The 20,031-nt window shown below is 34.3% G+C and overlaps 1 protein-coding gene and 2 pseudogenes across 13 annotated transcripts; all 3 read right to left on the reverse strand.

Annotated features, from left to right (window-relative positions):
* Window positions 1-420: 420 nt before the first annotated feature.
* Window positions 421-9,938, reverse strand: LOC106411363 (cytochrome P450 81D11-like). 13 transcript variants are annotated; one of them, XM_048763438.1, is made up of 9 exons: window positions 9,374-9,938; window positions 8,626-9,009; window positions 2,438-4,942; window positions 2,076-2,327; window positions 1,567-1,710; window positions 1,350-1,491; window positions 1,159-1,247; window positions 1,013-1,072; window positions 421-802 (listed from the first exon to the last, which is right to left on the reverse strand). In XM_048763438.1, exons 1-3 carry the CDS (start codon window positions 9,869-9,871, stop codon window positions 4,328-4,330), a joined length of 1,497 nt encoding a protein of 498 aa, XP_048619395.1. In that variant the 5' UTR covers window positions 9,872-9,938; the 3' UTR covers window positions 421-802; window positions 1,013-1,072; window positions 1,159-1,247; window positions 1,350-1,491; window positions 1,567-1,710; window positions 2,076-2,327; window positions 2,438-4,327. The 13 variants fall into 13 exon arrangements, with proteins under 13 accessions (XP_048619395.1, XP_048619398.1, XP_048619391.1 ...); XM_048763441.1 differs by having other exon boundaries at window positions 421-831; window positions 1,350-1,463; window positions 1,567-1,792; XM_048763434.1 differs by having other exon boundaries at window positions 1,567-1,792.
* Window positions 9,939-10,477: 539 nt separating this feature from the next.
* Window positions 10,478-12,227, reverse strand: LOC106410845 (annotated as a pseudogene).
* A 1,256-nt stretch (window positions 12,228-13,483) lies between these two features.
* On the reverse strand, window positions 13,484-15,206 carry LOC125590689 (annotated as a pseudogene).
* Window positions 15,207-20,031: the final 4,825 nt, after the last annotated feature.

Here is a 20,031-nt window from a genome sequence, read left to right on the forward strand (position 1 = left end):
ATTTTATTAGTATAAACATTTATCCTCTCATGTCTCTAAATAAAATCAATTAATATTTTAAATCAACCAACCTCTACTTATATAATGAAAGAAGATTTTCTCATTAAGTATATTTTAATTAAATAGGCAACCAAAATTATAAACTTTAGAACGAAATTTTGAATAAATATTAATTGTTAAATATGAATGAAAGTAAAGTTTAGTTGTTTCAAATAAGTTATGGTTGGACATTCCAATTTCCAAAATAGTTGTATACTTGTTTTTTTTTCTTTTCTTGACACTGATGGTTGTATATTGGGACAACCATTCAAGTTTGTTATTTATCATGAAGAGAGGTAATAGTGATTTCAGCAGACGAGGTTGCAAGAGTTTTATTGAACACCACTTTGCCTTTAAAGAAAACTAATTGCAGATAAAAAATGGAAACTAATTAAATATACATTATATTTAAGTGTTCTTTTAACACCAAGATTTTTTTTAAGTGCTAACAACCAGGAAAGCTGAAGTAATAGTCAAAAAAAAAATTTGGCCACAACTTTATTTAATAACCAACCAGCAAAAGGTGGAGAACATAACGCTTTTATGTGGAACTATCGTTACGTGCCTTCTTAGGAGCATTTCATTTGTTGTGAGCCGTTGCTTGTCATGTGTGAGACCATCCACATTAGGGTCATTAGATTGGCTGCTAGGTTGTAAAACAGTAAGATGCTTCCCCAGTGCAGTAGCCATAAAAGCTGATGGCTACTTGGCAGTCTTGGTGTCAACCTTAGTGTGTGATGAAGAAACGGAGATAGCTCCATACCTATTGTCATCAGGCCAATAATCACCTCCCTTAGAAGAAAGAAGAAAACATGGAGATTACACTTTAAAGCTACAAATATTGTTTAAACCAAGGAGAGAAACTTGCATCGACAACTAAATCAGGAATTGGGACATGTTGACGTTCATTAAAGATTCTGGAAATGGTGAAGGTCTGATGATTAGATGTAAGATTAAATGAAGACAGCTTTACCTGGAAAGTGTATATATTCCCAACAATTTCATTGATGAAAGGTGGTGGATCATTTTATTGCTGGTTATCAAAAACTGCACGCTATAAGTCCAGCACCGGGTTGACAAAAATTAACAACGGAGAAGATGACAGAGTGATACGCAGACCTTGAGATGTCCAACTTCAGCAGTGTGTACGTTCTTCAGTTTGGTCGACGAACACAACTTCGTCGGTTTAATCAAAGATGGATAACTACCTGCACACAGCAACGTAAAACATGCCATAGCAAAGGTTAAAGGTATATTGAGTAGGTAAATGTAAAGTTTGATGACATTGTGTGAAGGTGAATGTTTTCTACCTGACGACACCAACCACATTTGAATCATCACATGTGACGCATGTGAAAGAAGATTCCTCTCCGTTGGAGCTTGAGAGATGTAATACCAGCCGTTAGCAGTTTTGATTCTCGTAACTTTACCGATACAGAGGAAGTTAATTGTCTGGGATTGATGGGAAAATAGTGGAAGATTATTAAAGCCCTAACAGGTTAAAAATTTGATAGAGTTGCATGGTACCTGAAGTTGCGATGTCATGACATATTCATTCAACTCTGCAACGGTGAAAGTCTATTTTCTGTCACGCAGAGACTGGCCATGTTGTGTAGTCAGTTGAACCTTCCCGGACCAATCTATATTAATGGTTTACATCTTCAGATTGTACTGTTGAGAACAAATACAATCTCATGGAACAGCAAAGTAATGTACTGTTAAGATGATTTTGTGTCCAGTCCAAAGAATAAACCTGTGAATCCACACATGTTAACGTTAAAAAGTTGGGATCTTTACCAAATCCTTCAAAAATAAAAACTATTCAAATCCTAAAGAAAGTTCAGACTTAAACTCAAGACTTAAACTCCTCCACGAATAAAGCTTTAAAATTGGCTAGACTAAACACTTAATCACAAGCTACAAAACTCCATAAAGATGCATACTTGGATGAATAAAAAGATATACCTCGCAGTGGAGGAATAAAAAGATATATTTGCAGAATATATGTAATCAATGAGATGAAACTTCTCACTCACCTTTCTGGCAATAGTTTGAAACCAACAACCGTCACTCGGTGGCAATAGTTCACATCCTGTAGTCCGTCTGTAAAAGCAGCTGCGTGGTGGGAGACAGCCATCAACATTGCGTCCCGAACAGCTCCCACATCTGTGTCTGAACTCTGAAGCTGTCTCCAGCTTCTACGCTGCCATTAACGTCCACGGCTTGGCCCCTGTGTCAGACCTCATCCCTCAAAACTGCTTCTACAAAGATCTCGTCCTCTCATCACTCTAGAATATAGATAAACATAGAATGTATATATTAAAACAGGTTTACAAAATATTTGAACCGGTTTATACCATTAAACAAAATTTTTTTAAAAAAAAATACAACACTAAACCTAATCTAGAGGCCGCCATCTTCTTGTTGAACTCTCCACCGCTGGCAAACTTGAGTGTCATGCCTCCTCCTCCGCCTTTTCATCCCGCCTCTTCCGCTGTCTGTTCATCCAGCTTCCTCCACCTCGTGAATTCTCTGTCCTCCTCCATCAAGCTTCTCTGCCTCCTCCAACTTTCTTTACCAAGACAAAAACAAATGGAAATCAAAACTCACAGAGAGAGAGAGAGAGAGAGAGATGTAACTGTGACAAGAGAGAGAGAGAGAGAGATCCGGCATGGCAGAGAGGAGAGAGGAGACCGGTGGCGGCTCTCGCCTTCTCTAGAGCGAGGCACGGGAGAGAGAGAGAGAGAGCGATCCGGCATGGCAGCGAGGAGAGAGGAGACCGGTGGTGGCTCTCGCCTTCTCTAGAGCGAGGCACGGGAGAGAGAGAGAGAGAGAGAGAGAGAGAGCGATCCGGCATGGCAGAGAGGAGAGAGGAGACCAGTGAAATCGGAGGCGTTATAGAGATACCGAATAAGGAAAAGGAAAAAAAAAGGGTAACCAATTAAGTGCCGACACATGGCGACATATGCCCACCCCTAAAGAAGGACGTGCTGCAGGAGGTGGGAGAAAACTCTCCTTTATTATTATAGATAATATTGTATTATTTACTGGTGGGTACACGTAGAGATAGCGATAACTAACCCCATTTAAAATACCCATTTAAAATAGGGTGTGGCGTGGGAGATAGATTACATCCTTCCACAAGGCCTATCGAATAACATGACCTAGTTTAGCAAGCTGGCCTAATTCATCCGGCTCGGCGAGTAGAGTCATCAACTCAGCTCTAGAGTGTTTTTAGCCGTTGGGAAAGCCGACCAAAAACACCCGGTTAGGAGGAATTTCACCCAAGCCCGTATACTCGGCTTCCCGAACTAAGGCCCAGGAAGACCGAAATTAGGGCATCAAGGAGAGGAAGCCTATAAAAGAGGAGACGGAAACATAAAGAAAGGGGACTTGACACACATATATTGAGCGGTTAGATCTAGGGTTTTTAATCTCTATTCATTCCTAATCGCTCTGTATCTCTCCCGGTTTGCTCCTCGAAGCTCCGGCTTGTTTCCTTGATCTCCTGTCATCCTTGTAACCCATTTAATCGGTCTAATAAAACGTCTTTGGTCATCCTATTTCGAATTCTTTCAACCAAGTCGACTGAATACCGTACAAACATATACTATGCTTACTACCACCTGGTGAGTAGATTGTTATGATTTCCATATCTATGTGACTTATGATTTTATAAATTTTGTAATTAATTAATCTTTGTATGGTATATTATGGCGTTAGCTAGGCTTAGGTTGGCGGGTCAACCCGATCCGCTAAGCCACGGCGGGTCGACACTTTTTTCAAAAACTCAAGCTGGCTAGTGGAAGATTTTACCTTCAAAGAAACGTTGAGGCAAACCTATCCGGCTTGAAAGTCGCGGGATCATTCCACAGCTGAGGAAATCTGTGTAGCCCACAGCTTCACCAATAGCATAGTGCCTCATGGCATGTTTTAATTTTGCGTCTTCCTTCCTCTAGGATTTGAGATTACAACAGAAGAAGAAGATGTGGCTCAAATTCAGTATCTTCTTCATTGATAAAGAATACTTAGATAGTCTTAGACGTGGGGTTTAAAAAACATCACAAACTCAATCTTGGATTGAACAGACCGACACATTCTAACATTGTCGGAAATTTACAGTAGATTTATTTATATGTTCATAAACATATAACTAATTTCAAAACTTCACAAACTCAGTCTTAAATTGAACAGACCGTAACACGTTAACAACCATCAACATTGTCGGAAATTTACAGTCGAGTTATTTATTGTTTTTACTACGGGATCCTTACAGAAAGTCATAAAATCAAGCTCCCTCGTGGAAGATTTTACCAACAGAGGCACGTGCTCTGCACATGGCTTCCAGAGGCTTGGCTTTAGGCATTGTACCACCTTTGCCTTCACTCATATCCACTTTCTCTTCTCCAATCCTCTCCCATTCCAAACACTGAATCAATGACCCAAGAGTCAGGTTTATTAGCCGATGAGCCAGTCCTGAACCAGGACACGCTCTTCTTCCTAACCCAAACGGCATTAGCTTCTGAGATTCTCCTTCTTTCTCGAACCTCTCTGGCTTAAAACTCGTGGGGTCCTCCCATAGCTGTGGATCTCTGTGTATAGCCCATGCGCTGGTCAATAGTATCGTCCCACTAGGCATGTCGTATGCCCCTACTTTACAATCTTCCGAGGCCACGTGAGGAAGCAGCATGGGGACGGAAGGATACAGGCGTAACGTCTCAGACACAATGTTCTGAAGATACGGCAGATTGGAGATGTCTGACTCGTCTATAAGCCTGTCTAAACCCACCTTACAATCAATCTCATCTCTCGCCTTTTTCAATACATCCGGATGGTTCAACAAGTTCGACAAAGCCCATTCTAATGTCACCGCTGATGTATCAGTCCCCGCTAGTATCAAGGACTAAAATCTGAAATGGACCAAAAGGCCAAAAACAAGTCTCACACATCCAAAAAAAATCTGTATGGACCAAGTGATTGTAAACTACTATTTTACCCTTAATGAATGAATAATATGAACCATTGGATTCTATAATCTTTCTATAAATCACAACCGTCGGATTAAGAGAAGAAAAGAGGAATGTTATATTTACAAAAATGCCATTAATGAAACTCCAACCAGAGCCATTGATCATATTTTCTATGTTTTAATCTTGGCCACACGCTTTCACAGATCTCTCATTCTCTATCCTCTCCCCCTCTTTAATCTGATGCATAAATAACTCAGAGCCACACGATTTTCATTATTTCATTCTCTCATTCGACTAGGTACAACTAGTATAACTCATACAACTATACATGTTAAAAAATAATATAATTGGTACAACTAGTATATAAATGTTATAATTTATGTACAATTTGCAGCTACTTAACTCAACTATTAAATCATTTTTTACATATGATGATAAATTTCATCTATTTTTTCTGAGGTTCTTCAATTATTGTTAAATTATTAAATCACACTACCAATTTTATATAAGATATCTTATACTTTTAAGGTTTGTTAATTAGATTGACCATATTATTATGAAAAATAAACATCAAAATATATTTACAAAGTTATAATGTGAAAAAATTGGTACAACTCCTAAAACTAAACATATAAAAAATTTGGTATATTTTTTTATTATATATTAGTTTACATGATCTACCTTATACTTTTAAGGTTTATTAACTTGTTTGTCTACATAATTTATGGAAAACATACATGAAATGTATTTTAACAGTTATGAAATGTATTTACCGGACTAGTAATACTGATATAACTAGTACAACTACTCAGGTTTTGAAATTTAAATATTCCTTCGAGTATGTCATATGAAAAAAATCAATAAAGTGGCTAAATTGTAAAGTATTTATAAAGGTTCCTTATGATATTTCATGGGGGGTTTTTTTTTTTTGCAAATCTAACACAATCACATAAGTTTGCATAATCTACCTTATACTTTTAAGGTTTGTTAACTTCTTTGTCCACATAATTTTTGGAAAACATACATGAAATGTATTTTAACAAAATTTATGATTTCATTTTATTGGGGCACAGACATGTACACATAATGAAGTGGTACAACTGTGTTATTTCATTTTATATTGTGCATTACATTTTAAACGTGTATCATGTCTTAAACATTATGGTTGAATATTAAATCAAGTTGTTGTACTAATAGTACTATTCCTAGATATTTTTGTGTAGTTTAACCTGTTATCTATTTCTTTTGGTTGAAATACATTAAATCAAAGTCGATAAAATTAAGAGAAAAATTTGTTAGGTACGTAAATACAACACGTAAAACTAAATAATATTTATAAAAAAAATAGATATTAAAAAAACTGATGGTATTGGGATTATAAATTTTATAATTTTTTAAAAACTTCATAAATTTTTGAAGATTTATTTTTTTGTAGGAAAAAATTTAAATTATAAAATAGAATTAAATAATAAACTGAGTGAAATGTACGAATTTGCAAACATAAGAATCAAAAACTATTTGAAATCAAATTTGTAGATACAACAAACATATGTATATCATATTTTATATCAAAATATGCAAGTTTCACCATGTTCTTTTTGTGTATGTGATTACAATTGCTCTATTTCTTGTAATATTTTCATGTCCATATCAAGAAAATGAACTTTGAGGCGATAAACCTACTAACCAACACTAGAAAAACACAAATCAAGTGTTGCCACAATTAAACTAGTAATAGTACTACTGTAGTTAAACCGGTTAAACTATTATTGTTGTAGTCCAAATACCAAATATTAATGTTTATGTATTTTTTTCAAACTCGTGATGGCTTATGCATTAATTATATTTTGGACTATACTCTTCCAGATCTTAAACTGCAATCTTTTCTCACTTGGCAGTTGTCTTATTTGGCTTCGGGAGCAAAAACGTGAAGATAATTTTCTTCCATATATAATACAACTAGTACAAATGGTAAAATAAATCATTATCAAAACAAATATTATATAAACAAACTATTAACATATTTTGACACATCCATGAAAATTAAACCAATATTTTCATTGGTGATACATCATCCCTTTCTAAAATATCATTCATACGTTGAAAACAAAAATTAAATATAATCATATTAATTGTAAAATTGTAGTAAATATACATGGTACAACTAGTTTTTTCGATTTCAATGCCAAAGTATAACTATGTACAAACTGGTACAACAATATACAAACCAATACAATTCAATTACTAGTACAACTATGTTATTTCATCTTGTATTGTGCATCATTTTTTAAACGTGTATCATATTTTAAACATTATGGTTGAACTACATGTGAAGATAATTTTTTCCGTAAATAGTATAACTAGTACAACTGGTACAATTGGTGAACAATAACTATCCAAATAAATATTATAAAATAACTTTAAACATATTTCGACAAATCCATATAGTGGAAGATTATACCAACTTTTTCATTGGTTCTACATCATCCTCTTCTATAACATCATTCGCATGCTGAAAACAAAAAGCTAATATACCATATTAATGGTAAAGTTATACTAGTTATACACGTTCTAATTATATTAGTCATACTAGCTAAATTTGTTGTAGTTGTATTAGTTATTCACGTTCTAGTTGTACCAGTTATATTAGTTTCAGTTGTACTAGTTGTACTAGTAATACTCTGTGTTTTTCATTGTCGGAAATTTTGTACATTGAACACGAGATTCAATTTTATATAAGAGAAAATGGATTGAGAAAGATGGAGAATTGATCGATTTGGGATAAGAATGAAATTTCATAAAGTTTGAAGAATTTTTCGATTTTGATTTGGATAATGAGATGAAACAATTTTGATATGAAATAAAAAAAAATTAAAATCTGGGTTCTTAACATTATGAATCATGATTGATTATGGAATAGATAAAATTGAGTAACACAAGAGGAATCAGGTGGATGTTACATGATTTTAGTTTGATTTTGAAAAAATAGTAATGAAAGATGAAGGTGAAAATCGTGAGAGGGAGGATGTTTGAGAAACAAAGATTTGGAGATTTAGGGATCAATTGAGTAGGATCGGGTTAGTGGGTTAGGATAGTGTGTGGTTGGGTTAGTAAATAAGTAGAACTTTCTAGGCTTCATGGTCTTTTCCTCCTATTTTTGATTTAATTTTAATTCATTTTTAAAATAAAAAGGCAAGAGGTCCATATGAGATTATTTTGATCCCTTGTGGTCCATTACAGCATTTGTTCCTAGTATCAAGGCCTGCATGCAAATTACACACATACACAAGACTAAACTTACGAGTTCCATACCAAAACAAAATGTGACAAAATTATTTAACGAGCTGAGTCAACAAACTCATTTTTATGTTTTACCAACACAAAAAAAAAAACTTAAAACATATAATATAAGTTGTGTTAAAAAACTTATAGCCTAAATCTAAAATATATAACAGATAAATAAATAATTTGTTACTGACTAGCCTGATTAATCCGAACGGTTTTATACATGCTCCTAGTTATCGTCTATAACTAATCTCGAAAATTACTTTTCGCATATGTACTAATAATTTTCTACAAAATCCCTAGTTACAGTAGCAAGTTTTGGGATACTTACAACCATGTTTCCTTTGATGATGCGATCAGTGAAGTAATCAGGCTGCGTTTCTTGCAGAGAAAGCAAGTGATCGACCATCGTGTTGCCCTTCTCCTTAGCGTCTCGTTTCTCATCGACCAACCCTTGCAAGAACTCGTCCAATCTACTCGCCAGCTTCATGGCACGTTTCTCGTAATCTGAAACCCAACGCAAGAACGGTAAGTAATCAACAGCGTTTCCAGCGCCAGCTAGAGCCACCACATCCGCAATAAGCTGCCTGACTCTTTTAGCCTCTGGATCCTCCTCAACACCGTCGCCGTAGTAACGTTTTCCAGCCACCATTCTGATGATATTGTTGAATGTCAAGTCAGATAACATTGACTTCATCTCCACCTTCGCATATTCCTACATAATAAAATTTATTATATATCTTTATGTTAAATCGATAACACAGCCCAATAACGCAATGATGAAACTAGATTCAGAGCTCACACCTAACTGAAAATTATGTTTCTTAATATTTTAATATTAACAAAATTAGAGTGGCCAATCCAAATAGTTCTATTTGAATTATATGATATAACGTAATCACTCAAATTATCCAGAAATTATTTGAAAAAAAAACTAAACAGAACCAAACTAAACCGAATCTTTTTAAAAAAATATTAGCAAGTTTCTAATATTTTTATTAGAATCAAACCAAACACTTAAAAGAACTGATCTGAAACCAAACTAAACTCGATAATGAAGTTACACAGAGCTCACTCACTTGTGAAAAGTTTCTGGAGAGACGTAGTATCAACCGCCTGATCTCATCCTTACGGATAGACAAGAAGCTGTTGAGCCGATGATTGGAGAATATCTCGAGGGAGCCGATGCGGCGGAGGTTGCGCCAGTGGTCTCCGTACGAAGCTGCGATCACGGTTGTGTAGTCATACGCGACGTGCTTGGCGAGGATGAAGTTTGGGCGGTTCGCTAGGACGACGTCGTTCTTGGTGAAGCACTCCTCGGCGATGGAGTGTGAGGAGTTCACGAAAACGAGTCGGTTACCGAGGCGGAGGGAGAAGATGGGAGCGTCGCCTAGAGATTGAGATATGGAGAGGAAAGTTCGGTGGATCGGCGGTTTGAGGAGGCGGAGGTGACCGATCACCGGCAACGACCATGGCGGAGAGGGAGGGAGGTTAGGGTGTCGCTTGAGTTTTCCGATCAAGAATCTGAGTGTGAGAACTATGAAGAGAACTGTGAAAATTAGGGCTTTGGTTTCCATTGTTTGGTTCTCTTCCCCTTGAAGAGATTTTTGGTTTTGTCGAAATCTTCGTGAGGATTAATAAATAAATAGACTGGAAAAGACAGAAGCCTAATTTGATTTTAGTTTGACTTTTTGACTCCTTGACCAAACTCTTTTTTCTTGCATTGTCACATTATTGTTAACACATGTCGTATTATGAACGAGGGAAGATTTCGATTTGGATTCAATCTTGTACTAGTCACACTCGTAGTCTTCACGAAACTTGGAAAATTCTTGTAGAAGTGTATGTTCCAATGTGATCCCCTCTAGGACAGAGGATCGTGAAGTTGGCGTTAGGATCGTTGGTTCAGTAAGTGCTTCGGTTGGAAAAGTCAATGGCGTCGGCGAGAAGATAGACGTGACGTCAGCTCAGAATGACAAGAATGACGTCAAGCTCCTTTAGTGGAACGGTTTCTGAACGTGGGAGTTAAGAAAAACAGCTTTTAGTGATCAAGAAGCTGATTCCATGACTTGTACTGAGTGATAGAGTCACTGCGTTTTTATTCTTCGTATTAAAAAACATCATCAAATCTACTCTAACTCATGATGTTGTTTATGTATTTCTGACTAAAAACTAAAAACCCATGTTAAGAATGCTTAGTAAATATATTACTTCAAATAAATTCTCCTTGAGAGTTTAGCAGAGACAATGGCCATAATCGTGACCGTAGGGACGAACATCAGGTATGAGTTTGATTAATTTTAACTGAGGAATATTCTCTCCTGCTCTCTTAGCTGCCATAGCCGCCGGCGGAGATACTACTATTCCGGTGATCATAGTGACGTCATCAAATTTACTTGGCTTTATTTTCTTTAAAATCAACTCTATGAACACTTTTTTTCTTCTCTTCCTCGTCTTTAGCTTCCTTCCACCGTGTGAAACAAGCCTAGTTATAAGCTACTTTGCGTGATTTTGATCGAGAAAATAACTTCTTGCCTTTAATTCGTCCGGGGTCAGAAAATCGAAGTGTCGGCCTGGTAAGGCCGAGTTGAAGTTGCTACACTTACGATAGATCAACATAGTTATGTAAAAGATGTACATAAAAAAAAGACTAATTCCAGAGTTTGTGACCAATTATTATACGTACCAACTGTTCATACGGAACTAGTATTATTTGATTAGGACTTAGAAGGACAATTCTTACTTAAAGATGTCTAAAACAGCAACGTGAAAGTCGTCGAAGTTGTTGATAGCTTTTTCGGTGAATTGTTTGTAGAGTGCATCACCATATTCATCATCTGCGTCGGTGGTACCCCTACGTCAAATAATATTAAATATATATAAATCATTTCTTACCTAAGAAATAGAAGGAAATATATTTAAATATATATAAAGATATTAAATATAATAAAATCGTTAATTGCTAGTTAAAGAAAATTGCAAAACCTTTGCCGAGAAAGCCCATTGAACCTCCCATAATGTCTACAAGTTAGAAAAAAAATCAAATTGTATGTTTATGCATATTTGTATTGATATGGAGCCTGGAGGAATCAGATGCTTGGCTTGGTGGGTTTGAGTCTTTGCAAAGCCAAGAATATCGAAATCTCATACACTATACCTTGGTTTAAGTATAACTTGCGCTTCCTAAAAGGTTAACAATTACAATATAAGATCTTTTTAGCCTTTGATTTATACATTTTATTTTGGATTATAGATCGAGGCAATGTTGTGACTGATAATAACTAGATTATTTTCTAGTTTATATTAATTACTTATCAGATTTATATAACAGCTTAACTTAATTTGAAAATGAAACTTTTGTTCAGATTCAAAAAACCTTCCAACAGTGTAACTAATTTATCCAATGACAAACTTAATAACAAAAACAACAACAACAACAGAAATCATTTTCCTAAAAGATGTTCTCTTTAGTCGTTTGTTTATGTTTTTGAAATTATCTTTGCTTTATATTTGCGTTTGCGTACTTTCTACGAATCTAGTTCATTTCTTCAAATTAGACTTTTAATAAAAGTACCGGGGAATGACTTGTACTCCTCATCCTCCTCTCTTTTGTAAGTTAGTATTGGAAAACAAATAAAAAGTTGCAATTTTCTTTTATACGAAATTTTCTCCATAGCTGATATATACTATAGAACTACGTACGTTATGCGAGGACTTCAATATTTCTGTAAGATGATAGTTTTATAGAGATCCTGCAGTTTGTTTGGTTGAAAATGTTTAAATGAGCTTCTTAGCATAGTGAAATGTACATGAGGATTGCACATTTCGCATATTACTTTATAATTTAATTTGAAATACTCTGATTAAAGAAAAGCAGCTAGACTATTGCTTAGTCTTTTGTATTTAGCTAGAGACTAACAAGCCATGCTTACTATTTAAAATTTAACAAATTAATTCTTTTAGAAACAAGACAAAAATAAGAATCTAACTACTTAGATATACACAACAACAAAACAACATTGTATATTATAACAACCTGTCCAGTAATAAATGTAAGACATTCATTTATAGCAACTTGGCCACTCAAGTTAATTACTTGACAGGTATGAGGTATGGATCAAATTAATATTACCAACTATACCTTAAAGTAAAACATATGATCCAACTTAGTAGCTGACAATTTCATTTTCTCATAAATTGTACCTCCAACTGTTAATCCATTTTGAAAGTTTAAAGAGGTAAGTAATCGTAAATTTGAGATTAATTGGTTTAATAAATTGTCCATCAGAAGAAACTAACCAAAACATTAGCGTGTAAACCAAATCGTGCGTATATACGTATATGAAAACAAGAACTTGATTGAAAAAAACTTTAATGAATGGAGGCATCTTTAAATCTGATCAATTTATTAAGTTAATGGGAACAAAAAAAGGAAATTACATTTAATCTCTGCAATCATTCGAAATTTGCTTAACAAATTTACACTTATTAAAACGTTAATGGATGCAAGTGAATGAAGTCAAGAACCGACACCTTCCTTACTAGATCTGTCTCTGCGTCCACATAACTAATAGTAGCAGGCAAACTGTTTGTAACCTTGGTAAATACAATAGATTTTTAGAATCCCGTTTTCATCTACTGCATGTTACACATGCCAAAACCAATAAAATTAACAATTACTGTTTATATCACATAGTATGAGCTCTTCAACCAAAAAAAAAAAAAATAACTAGTATAAACGTTCATACTAACATTTATTGGTAGGGTTTTTTCAAAAAAAAAAACATTTATTGGTAGGGTTACTATCCAGTGGTACTGGTTCGCTTGTTTTTCATAGAGTTAACATTATTACACCATGATTAATCAAGGGTTCTTCCGGTGCAGGTTTTAGCGAAATATAAGAATTCGTTTCTTAACTATTAACTAAAAAAATTAAAAACCGGTTATTAATTAAAAATTAAGAGACGGTTTCTTATATTCCAGTAATAACTTTACTCTACAATATTCCCCTAATAACTTTACCCTAAAAATTTTCGATTGATCATGCTCTTCCGTGGACTGAGAGGGCAAGTTCACAAATCACAATTCAATATTATTAATCTTGAATCAAATTGTGTATGTGTCCTTTTCAGTGAAGAAATAGGACCCATCACTAAAGACCATTGTCTGTTAAAACAAGAACAATCATCTGTCATAACAAGTAACAGTATCATCAGATTCATCACTGACAGATCTGAGTTTTATTTTCTTCTCAGTAAATAAAAATTATTATTTTCACACAAATAAAAATAAAAACAAACGGTATAATCAATGAAATAATACTCATTACTCAAATGTGAAAAAGAAAGAGATAATCGTAGAGTTAAAAGAACAAACTAAAGAACTAAGGGAGAAAAAATAAATACAAATAACTTAAAAGACCATAACGAGAACGGCACAGGCGGTTGCAGCCGCTCCCACCGCTACATTCCGCAACATTCTTGTGCTCTCTGCTCCGCTCTGCATTAATAATTTCATACAAATAAAAAACAAATATTAGCGAAAACTGAAATAAATGTTTGAAATGTCTCTAATAAAATTGTTGAACTAAATTAAAAATAAATATACCATTGTAATTATCTAACTGTAGATTATAAACCAAAACAAGACTTTAAGTATTCTTTGTTATTATCTACATTGTATAATTTCATATTAGCGAAAAAACAATATATTAGCGAAAACTGAAATAAATGTTTGAAATGTCTCTAATAAAATTGTTGAACTAAATTAAAAATAAATATACCATTGTAATTATCTAACTGTAGATTATAAACCAAAACAAGACTTTAAGTATTCTTTGTTATTATCTACATTGTATATACTCGAACTTTGGCTCTTGAATTTAGTTTGAAGCTTAATGTACCTGATCGTCGGCGGATGTGGCTGGACCGGGAGAGCTTGCGTCGTCGGAGCTAGGGCCAGGAGCTTCTGTCGGTGGTGCAGGTGGACTGTCAAGTTCGGGAGCCGGGGCCGGTGCTTGATGCTTCTTGGACTTCTTATGCTTTTTTGGAGCCGGAGCCGGTACATCAGCGGCCGGAGCGGCTACTGGAGCCGGTGGAGTAAGTGCTTCTGGTGCTGGAGCTGGTGGAGAGCTCACCGGAGCGGAAGCCTTGGGTGAAGGAGACGGTGGAGAGCTCTCGGGAACAGGAGTCGGCGGTGGAGACGATACTACAGGAGCCGGAGACTTTGGTGCTTCCACTGGTGAGGAAGCCGGCGTTTTAGCCATGGGAGTGGAGGGAGGAGTAGCGGCCGGAGGGTTAGCAGGGGAAGTAGTTGGAGCAGAAGGAGCGGCGGGAGATCTAGTTGGAGAGGAGGCAGGAGATTGGCCACCGACGCCGGCGACTACAATGCAGAGCAATGCAACCGTTAAGAGGGAGTTACGTTCCATAGTTTTTTTTTTGGGGTTTTGATTTAAAAGAGAGAGAGAGAGAGAGATAACAAAATGAATGAGTGGAGATTTTAACCAATATTGTTGTGTTAGTGAAAGATAATTGTGTGTGTTTAATATATAGACAATGAGAAGAAATCTAGACCGTCGATTAAAAGAATAGGTCACAGACAGATGTAGCCGTTGAGAACAGAACATGATATTCTGTATCAATTAATGTAGGGTTCACTAGCTTTGTTTTATAGCTTTTCTTATTATTATTTTTACTTTATTTGTTTTGATAAATAATTTTTTTAAAACTTCTCTATTGTTTTTATCTGTTTTGTTATTGCATAAATTTATGTGCAGATGGGGTAGTCAAAATGAAGTGAATATTAATTGGACTAGGGGTGTCCGCGCTACGCGCAGAATTGTGGATAATTATTTTACTTGAAAAATGTTTTTATTTTATTTTTATGTGTACCATTTTGCCATATTAATGTCATTTTTATTAAAGGTGGTATCGTATACTATCAATAAATGCTATAATTAAGAATTCACTAAATTTGTCGTTTTGTAAAGTTGGTATTATTAGATTTAAATCATATTTAAATAATATTATTTTTTTAAATAAGTCAAATGTAAATATAATGCAAACCGAGGAATGGATTGTTAATAATATAATATGATATACCAATATGGTTTTTTAGTATTTGTTTCGTCCAAAAGCTAGCAATTATTAGTTACAATATCACAATACCTATGTTTTGTATTTTATGTCATAAGTTTACTAAATAAATTCACTCTAGAATAAAATAAATATATAATTTGTAAATAAAATAATATAAAATAGTAAAAATAATAAAATAATAAAAATTTATGTTATCATTAGTTGTGAATAAATTAAATATTTAAAATATATTTCTATTATTTTATTTATTTCTTTATTCATCTTGAATTTTAGTGTACAATAATATAGATTATCAAACTTCATATAATAATAGTTAGTGCGAAAAAGATTAGATAATCCACAATTATTTTATTTTATTGTTATTAAGAGATTGACTTTTTGGATAATGTAATTTTGTGGTCTTTTTTATTTGTTAAGATATTATTTAGTGTTTTTAGTGTGTTATGTAGTAGTAGGTGATAGGTTAATGTATTTTGTGTGTTTTTTTCCAGTAATGTATTGTTGTGTGTATAATACTTGTTAGTAGTGAATTGAGCATATAATTTAAAAGCATATTGAATTTCAATAACTTTGCATTTAGGCATTTGTCGATTTTAAGATTAATGGTTTCAATGTCAAAATTGCATTTTATTTTTTTTTTCATATTTTTGAACCTTATAACTTTTAAGATGTTTTTTTTCCTCTCCCCATATTTTGACCTTGAGCCGTCACCATCTCTGTTTTTCGTTTACCTTTCTAGTGTGCGGTGCTTCTCACCATCACCGGAAAAAGACTCACCTCCTGCTCTTGTTCTCCCTCGCCTTCTTCGTCGGTGAGATTATATGGAATTTGTTGTAAATCGACTTTATGAGTTCCCAGTTGTGTGGTTGTTTCTCACAACGTTGTACGCTTTTCCAGTTAATATTGGTTGCTCCTCTTCTTCCTTAGATTTCAGTTGATGTTAGAAACTGCATCTCTTTGGGTTAGGTCAGATTTTAGTCGTGTTTGATGTTGTCTTCCTCGTCGTTGGCTTACCGTCAATAGTCCTTGCTCGTCTTGGTTTTCAAGATCTAGTTTTTGGGGATCTGACTTCTATGCTCTCTTTCATAGCTCGAGGACAACTCCACAGTTTGTTGATTTTGTTTTGTCTCCCTTTCCCTCTCTGTTTTCTCATCTCGTTGCAGCTTTCATCGCTGCTCGCATCTCTTGTAGCTCTCCCTTTCACCATGCTTATCACTCCAGGTTTGGATAATGTTTTCGTTCGTGTGTATGCTATGTGGGCTTTGAAGGTTATTTCTGGTCTCAAGCTTATTCTCTGATTTCGCGGTGGTTGGTTTATATTATCCATTCTTCATGTTGTTTCTCTTCTTCCCATGTTTCCTTTGGTATAGGTGTGCGGAGTTAGTTTCTTGGAGCTTTGGTCCCTTCTATCCAGAGCTTTGTGTTTCTTCACTTGCATGGGCGCCTTGTCTGTTCTTGTTTAGTTTGTGAGGTGTTTTTTTTACCTTTTTGCTAGTGGTAGTACTTCTAGTACTGTAGGCATGTATCTTTCTGCTTCTTGGTGACTTTGACCTTCCGATTATTATTCTCCCTCTGATCCGTTTTCTTGGTTCTTTGCGTTGGTGCTTGATCGCACTTATTTTTGTTTTGGGGATTGCTTTGTTTTAGATTTTATCTTTCTATCTTTTTTTTATATTTTTACTTGTTCTGGCCAAGACACTTTATGGTACAATGAGGTAAGTTAGTCTTCGTTCTTGATCTTCTTTCAGCTCTTGACCTCTATTGAATTAGTGTTACTATGCCATTTTGTTTTCCCTGTGATAATGGAGGTTTTAGGTTTAAATTTTGTGTTGTGCTCTAGTTTCTTATTTTTAGTTTGGTTATTTTATAACTCTAATAGTAAAATAAATATATAATTTATAAAAGAATAATAGAAAATAGTAAAAATAATAAAATGATGAAAGTTTATGTTATTTTTTGTTGTGAATAAATTAAATATTTAAAATATATTTATATTATTTTACTTATTTTTTAATTTTAGTGACCAATAAAATAGATTCTCAAACAATAATGATACTTAATGTGAGAATGATTAGATAATGCACAATTTGAAAGTGATGAGAGAAATTGTAATAATCTAAAAGAAAAAAGATTTAAAATACAAAAAGAAAAAACATGTGGACACATGTCAACAAACCCCTCTTCCACATGTCAACAAACTCCTGTTCCACATGTCATAAGAAGAGAACAAAGTCTACTTTATATATATAGATTTGAAGTTGATGACCCAATGCTGCTCATCTAGTTTATAATTGTTTGATTTTCACTACATTTGTGTTGTAGACTGTATGATAGTATATAAATTTCCAAATATCATTTTTTTGTTTCTATAAACTATAAGTTTAGAGAACAGAAAGAAAATACATTGTAGCTGAGATTAAAATTATGGATGCATTTGATTAGTTTTGTGAAAATATCATCACATACTAGATTATAAACTACTCCTTCCGTTTTTAATATAAGTCGTTTTAGAAATAATTTATGTTTCAAATTATATCGTTTTCGGTTTTCTATGTAAAATTTATTAACACTTAATGTTATATGACCAATGATAATATAACTTTTATTTTATTATTGATTAATTTGTGGTGAGGTAAATAATTAATGATGTTTTTGTTTAGAAAATATAAAAAAATTAATATTTTTTTTAATTTATGCGCATAATTATAAAACGACTTATATTAAAAAACGGAGGGAGTAATAAATTATATTGTAGCTGAGATTGAGGGTTAGATGCATTGGATTAGTATGGTGTGGAAAGATAAGAGATTATTATAGTTCAATGAATTTTAATGTACATTTTAGTCGAGATTACAAATATTTAGGTGCATCGAATTAGTATAATGTGGAAACATCATCACATGTGGGATTATAGTTGAATGAATTATAATGTCAATAATAAAAAATATATTTAAATTCAAATGCAAAATAAAATGTTATGTAAAAGGAAAAGAATTTTTGTTTGGAAGGATACAGAATGAGAGACAACTGGTTGATTGATTGATTGAATTTGGATTGGTGCCCACACGGATACATATCTACCTTAGCTGTAATTTTGTTGATTTCCTGCGCAATTAACGAGATTTCACTAAATATAACACTTTTGTAATTGTCTTATCTTCTTATTTTTTCTGGTCTAAAATATTTTTTTTCTTGAATACTAAATTTTTTACAGCTCACTATGACTGCTATAACAACTAACACTCTCTTTCAAGAGCTTTTCAAGAAATTCTCATCATCCACCATGAGTAGTAGTACTCAATAGATCGGAGTTAGGCATGCAGTAGTGGAAATAGAATCAACCCGTCGAACTAGTGACGAAATGTATTGCTTAGAAGTTAAGATTTTGATTTATTTTTTCACTTTGTTCCATACGTGTTCCAGTGACTAATGTGGAATATTGAAAAAATACATTCACAACGTTTTCTCTACATTATTTTCCCCAGACTAGGCAAAACAAGACACGTTTCGGTCTTGCTATTCTTAAGAGTAACGTTAGGCATTATTTATTTACAAGTTTTCCAAAACGTTTAACAAAAAAACGTGTTCCAAAGTAAAAAAGAAGATAGAAACTTCGGGAGCGGCGTGTCGTGTCGGTGGTCGAGAAAACCCAACCGAGTGGTCCGTTCGTTGACTTTCTTAAAAACTTTGACAAACGTGACCAAGATTAATTTCAGAATATAAAAACCCTATCAAAGTTTTTGTATGTTTGTTTATTTTCAAATACATAGAGACATATATCACAAGCACGAATATTCTATGACTAAAACACAAGTTCTCTTGATGTGCTGGTTGTTGGATAATTCCAAACTTGTGAAAACTTAACATATTATTAGATGTTTAATATGTTAAGATAAACACAATAAGGAAACCTAGAAATAGGAAAATGAAGTTTCTATTTAGGTTAGGTTTGTGTTTTCTATATCCCACATATTAAAGGGAATTGTCTTTCATATAAATATAGGTCTAATGGAGAGGTGTTCCACATGATCTGAGAGAAACATATTGAGAGTTTTAGTTTTGAGTAGTTTCTAAAGCTAATAAGAAAAGTTGTTCTTATAACTCCTTGTGTTTCTAAGAGATCTGAATTGGTATCAGAGCCAGGTTGGGCCGTTACCATCATTAAAGAGCCTCATGTTGGAGACTCAATCTAAGCTTAAGGTGAAGCTTAGGTTTTGGCGACAGGAGGAGAGATCACGAAAGCAGATGGCCGACGTGATTATAGCTGCGCCACACATCAAAGACTTTGGATCCACATCCATCCATTGTCTGATGTTGTCATCGACAAACTACCAGGTTTGGTCGACGAGGAGGAAGGAGATGATCGTCGGAATGTCGTGTGTAACACACGAAGAAGGCGTGTGTGACACATGTCTCGCAGGGAAGCAAACGAGACACTCATTCCCGAGTGTAACACACGAAGAAGGCGTGTGTGACACATGTCTCGCAGGGAAGCAAACCAGAGACTCACTCCTGACTAAGCCATGGTTCGTACATCAAAGCCATTAAGATTATTGCTTGGAGATTTGAGTGGACAAACCGCACCACCAACGACAACAGATAATCATGAGGCATTCTATCGGTTCAAAAGATCTCACACC

Source organism: Brassica napus, chromosome C7 (genome assembly GCF_020379485.1).
Source record: "Brassica napus cultivar Da-Ae chromosome C7, Da-Ae, whole genome shotgun sequence".
Lineage (NCBI taxonomy): Eukaryota > Viridiplantae > Streptophyta > Magnoliopsida > Brassicales > Brassicaceae > Brassica > Brassica napus.

Bases quoted from the DNA above. Each gene is read 5' to 3' on its own strand.
- LOC106411363 (XM_048763443.1), bottom strand. From the start codon at position 9,871: ATGGAAACCAAAGCCCTAATTTTCACAGTTCTCTTCATAGTTCTCACA. The intron at 9,010-9,373 runs GTGAGTGAGCTC...TTTATTATGTAG, and splicing joins TCTCCAGAAACTTTTCACAA to GAATATGCGAAGGTGGAGAT. The intron at 4,943-8,625 runs GTAAGTATCCCA...TTCAGATTTTAG, and splicing joins TCATCAAAGGAAACATGGTT to TCCTTGATACTAGCGGGGAC.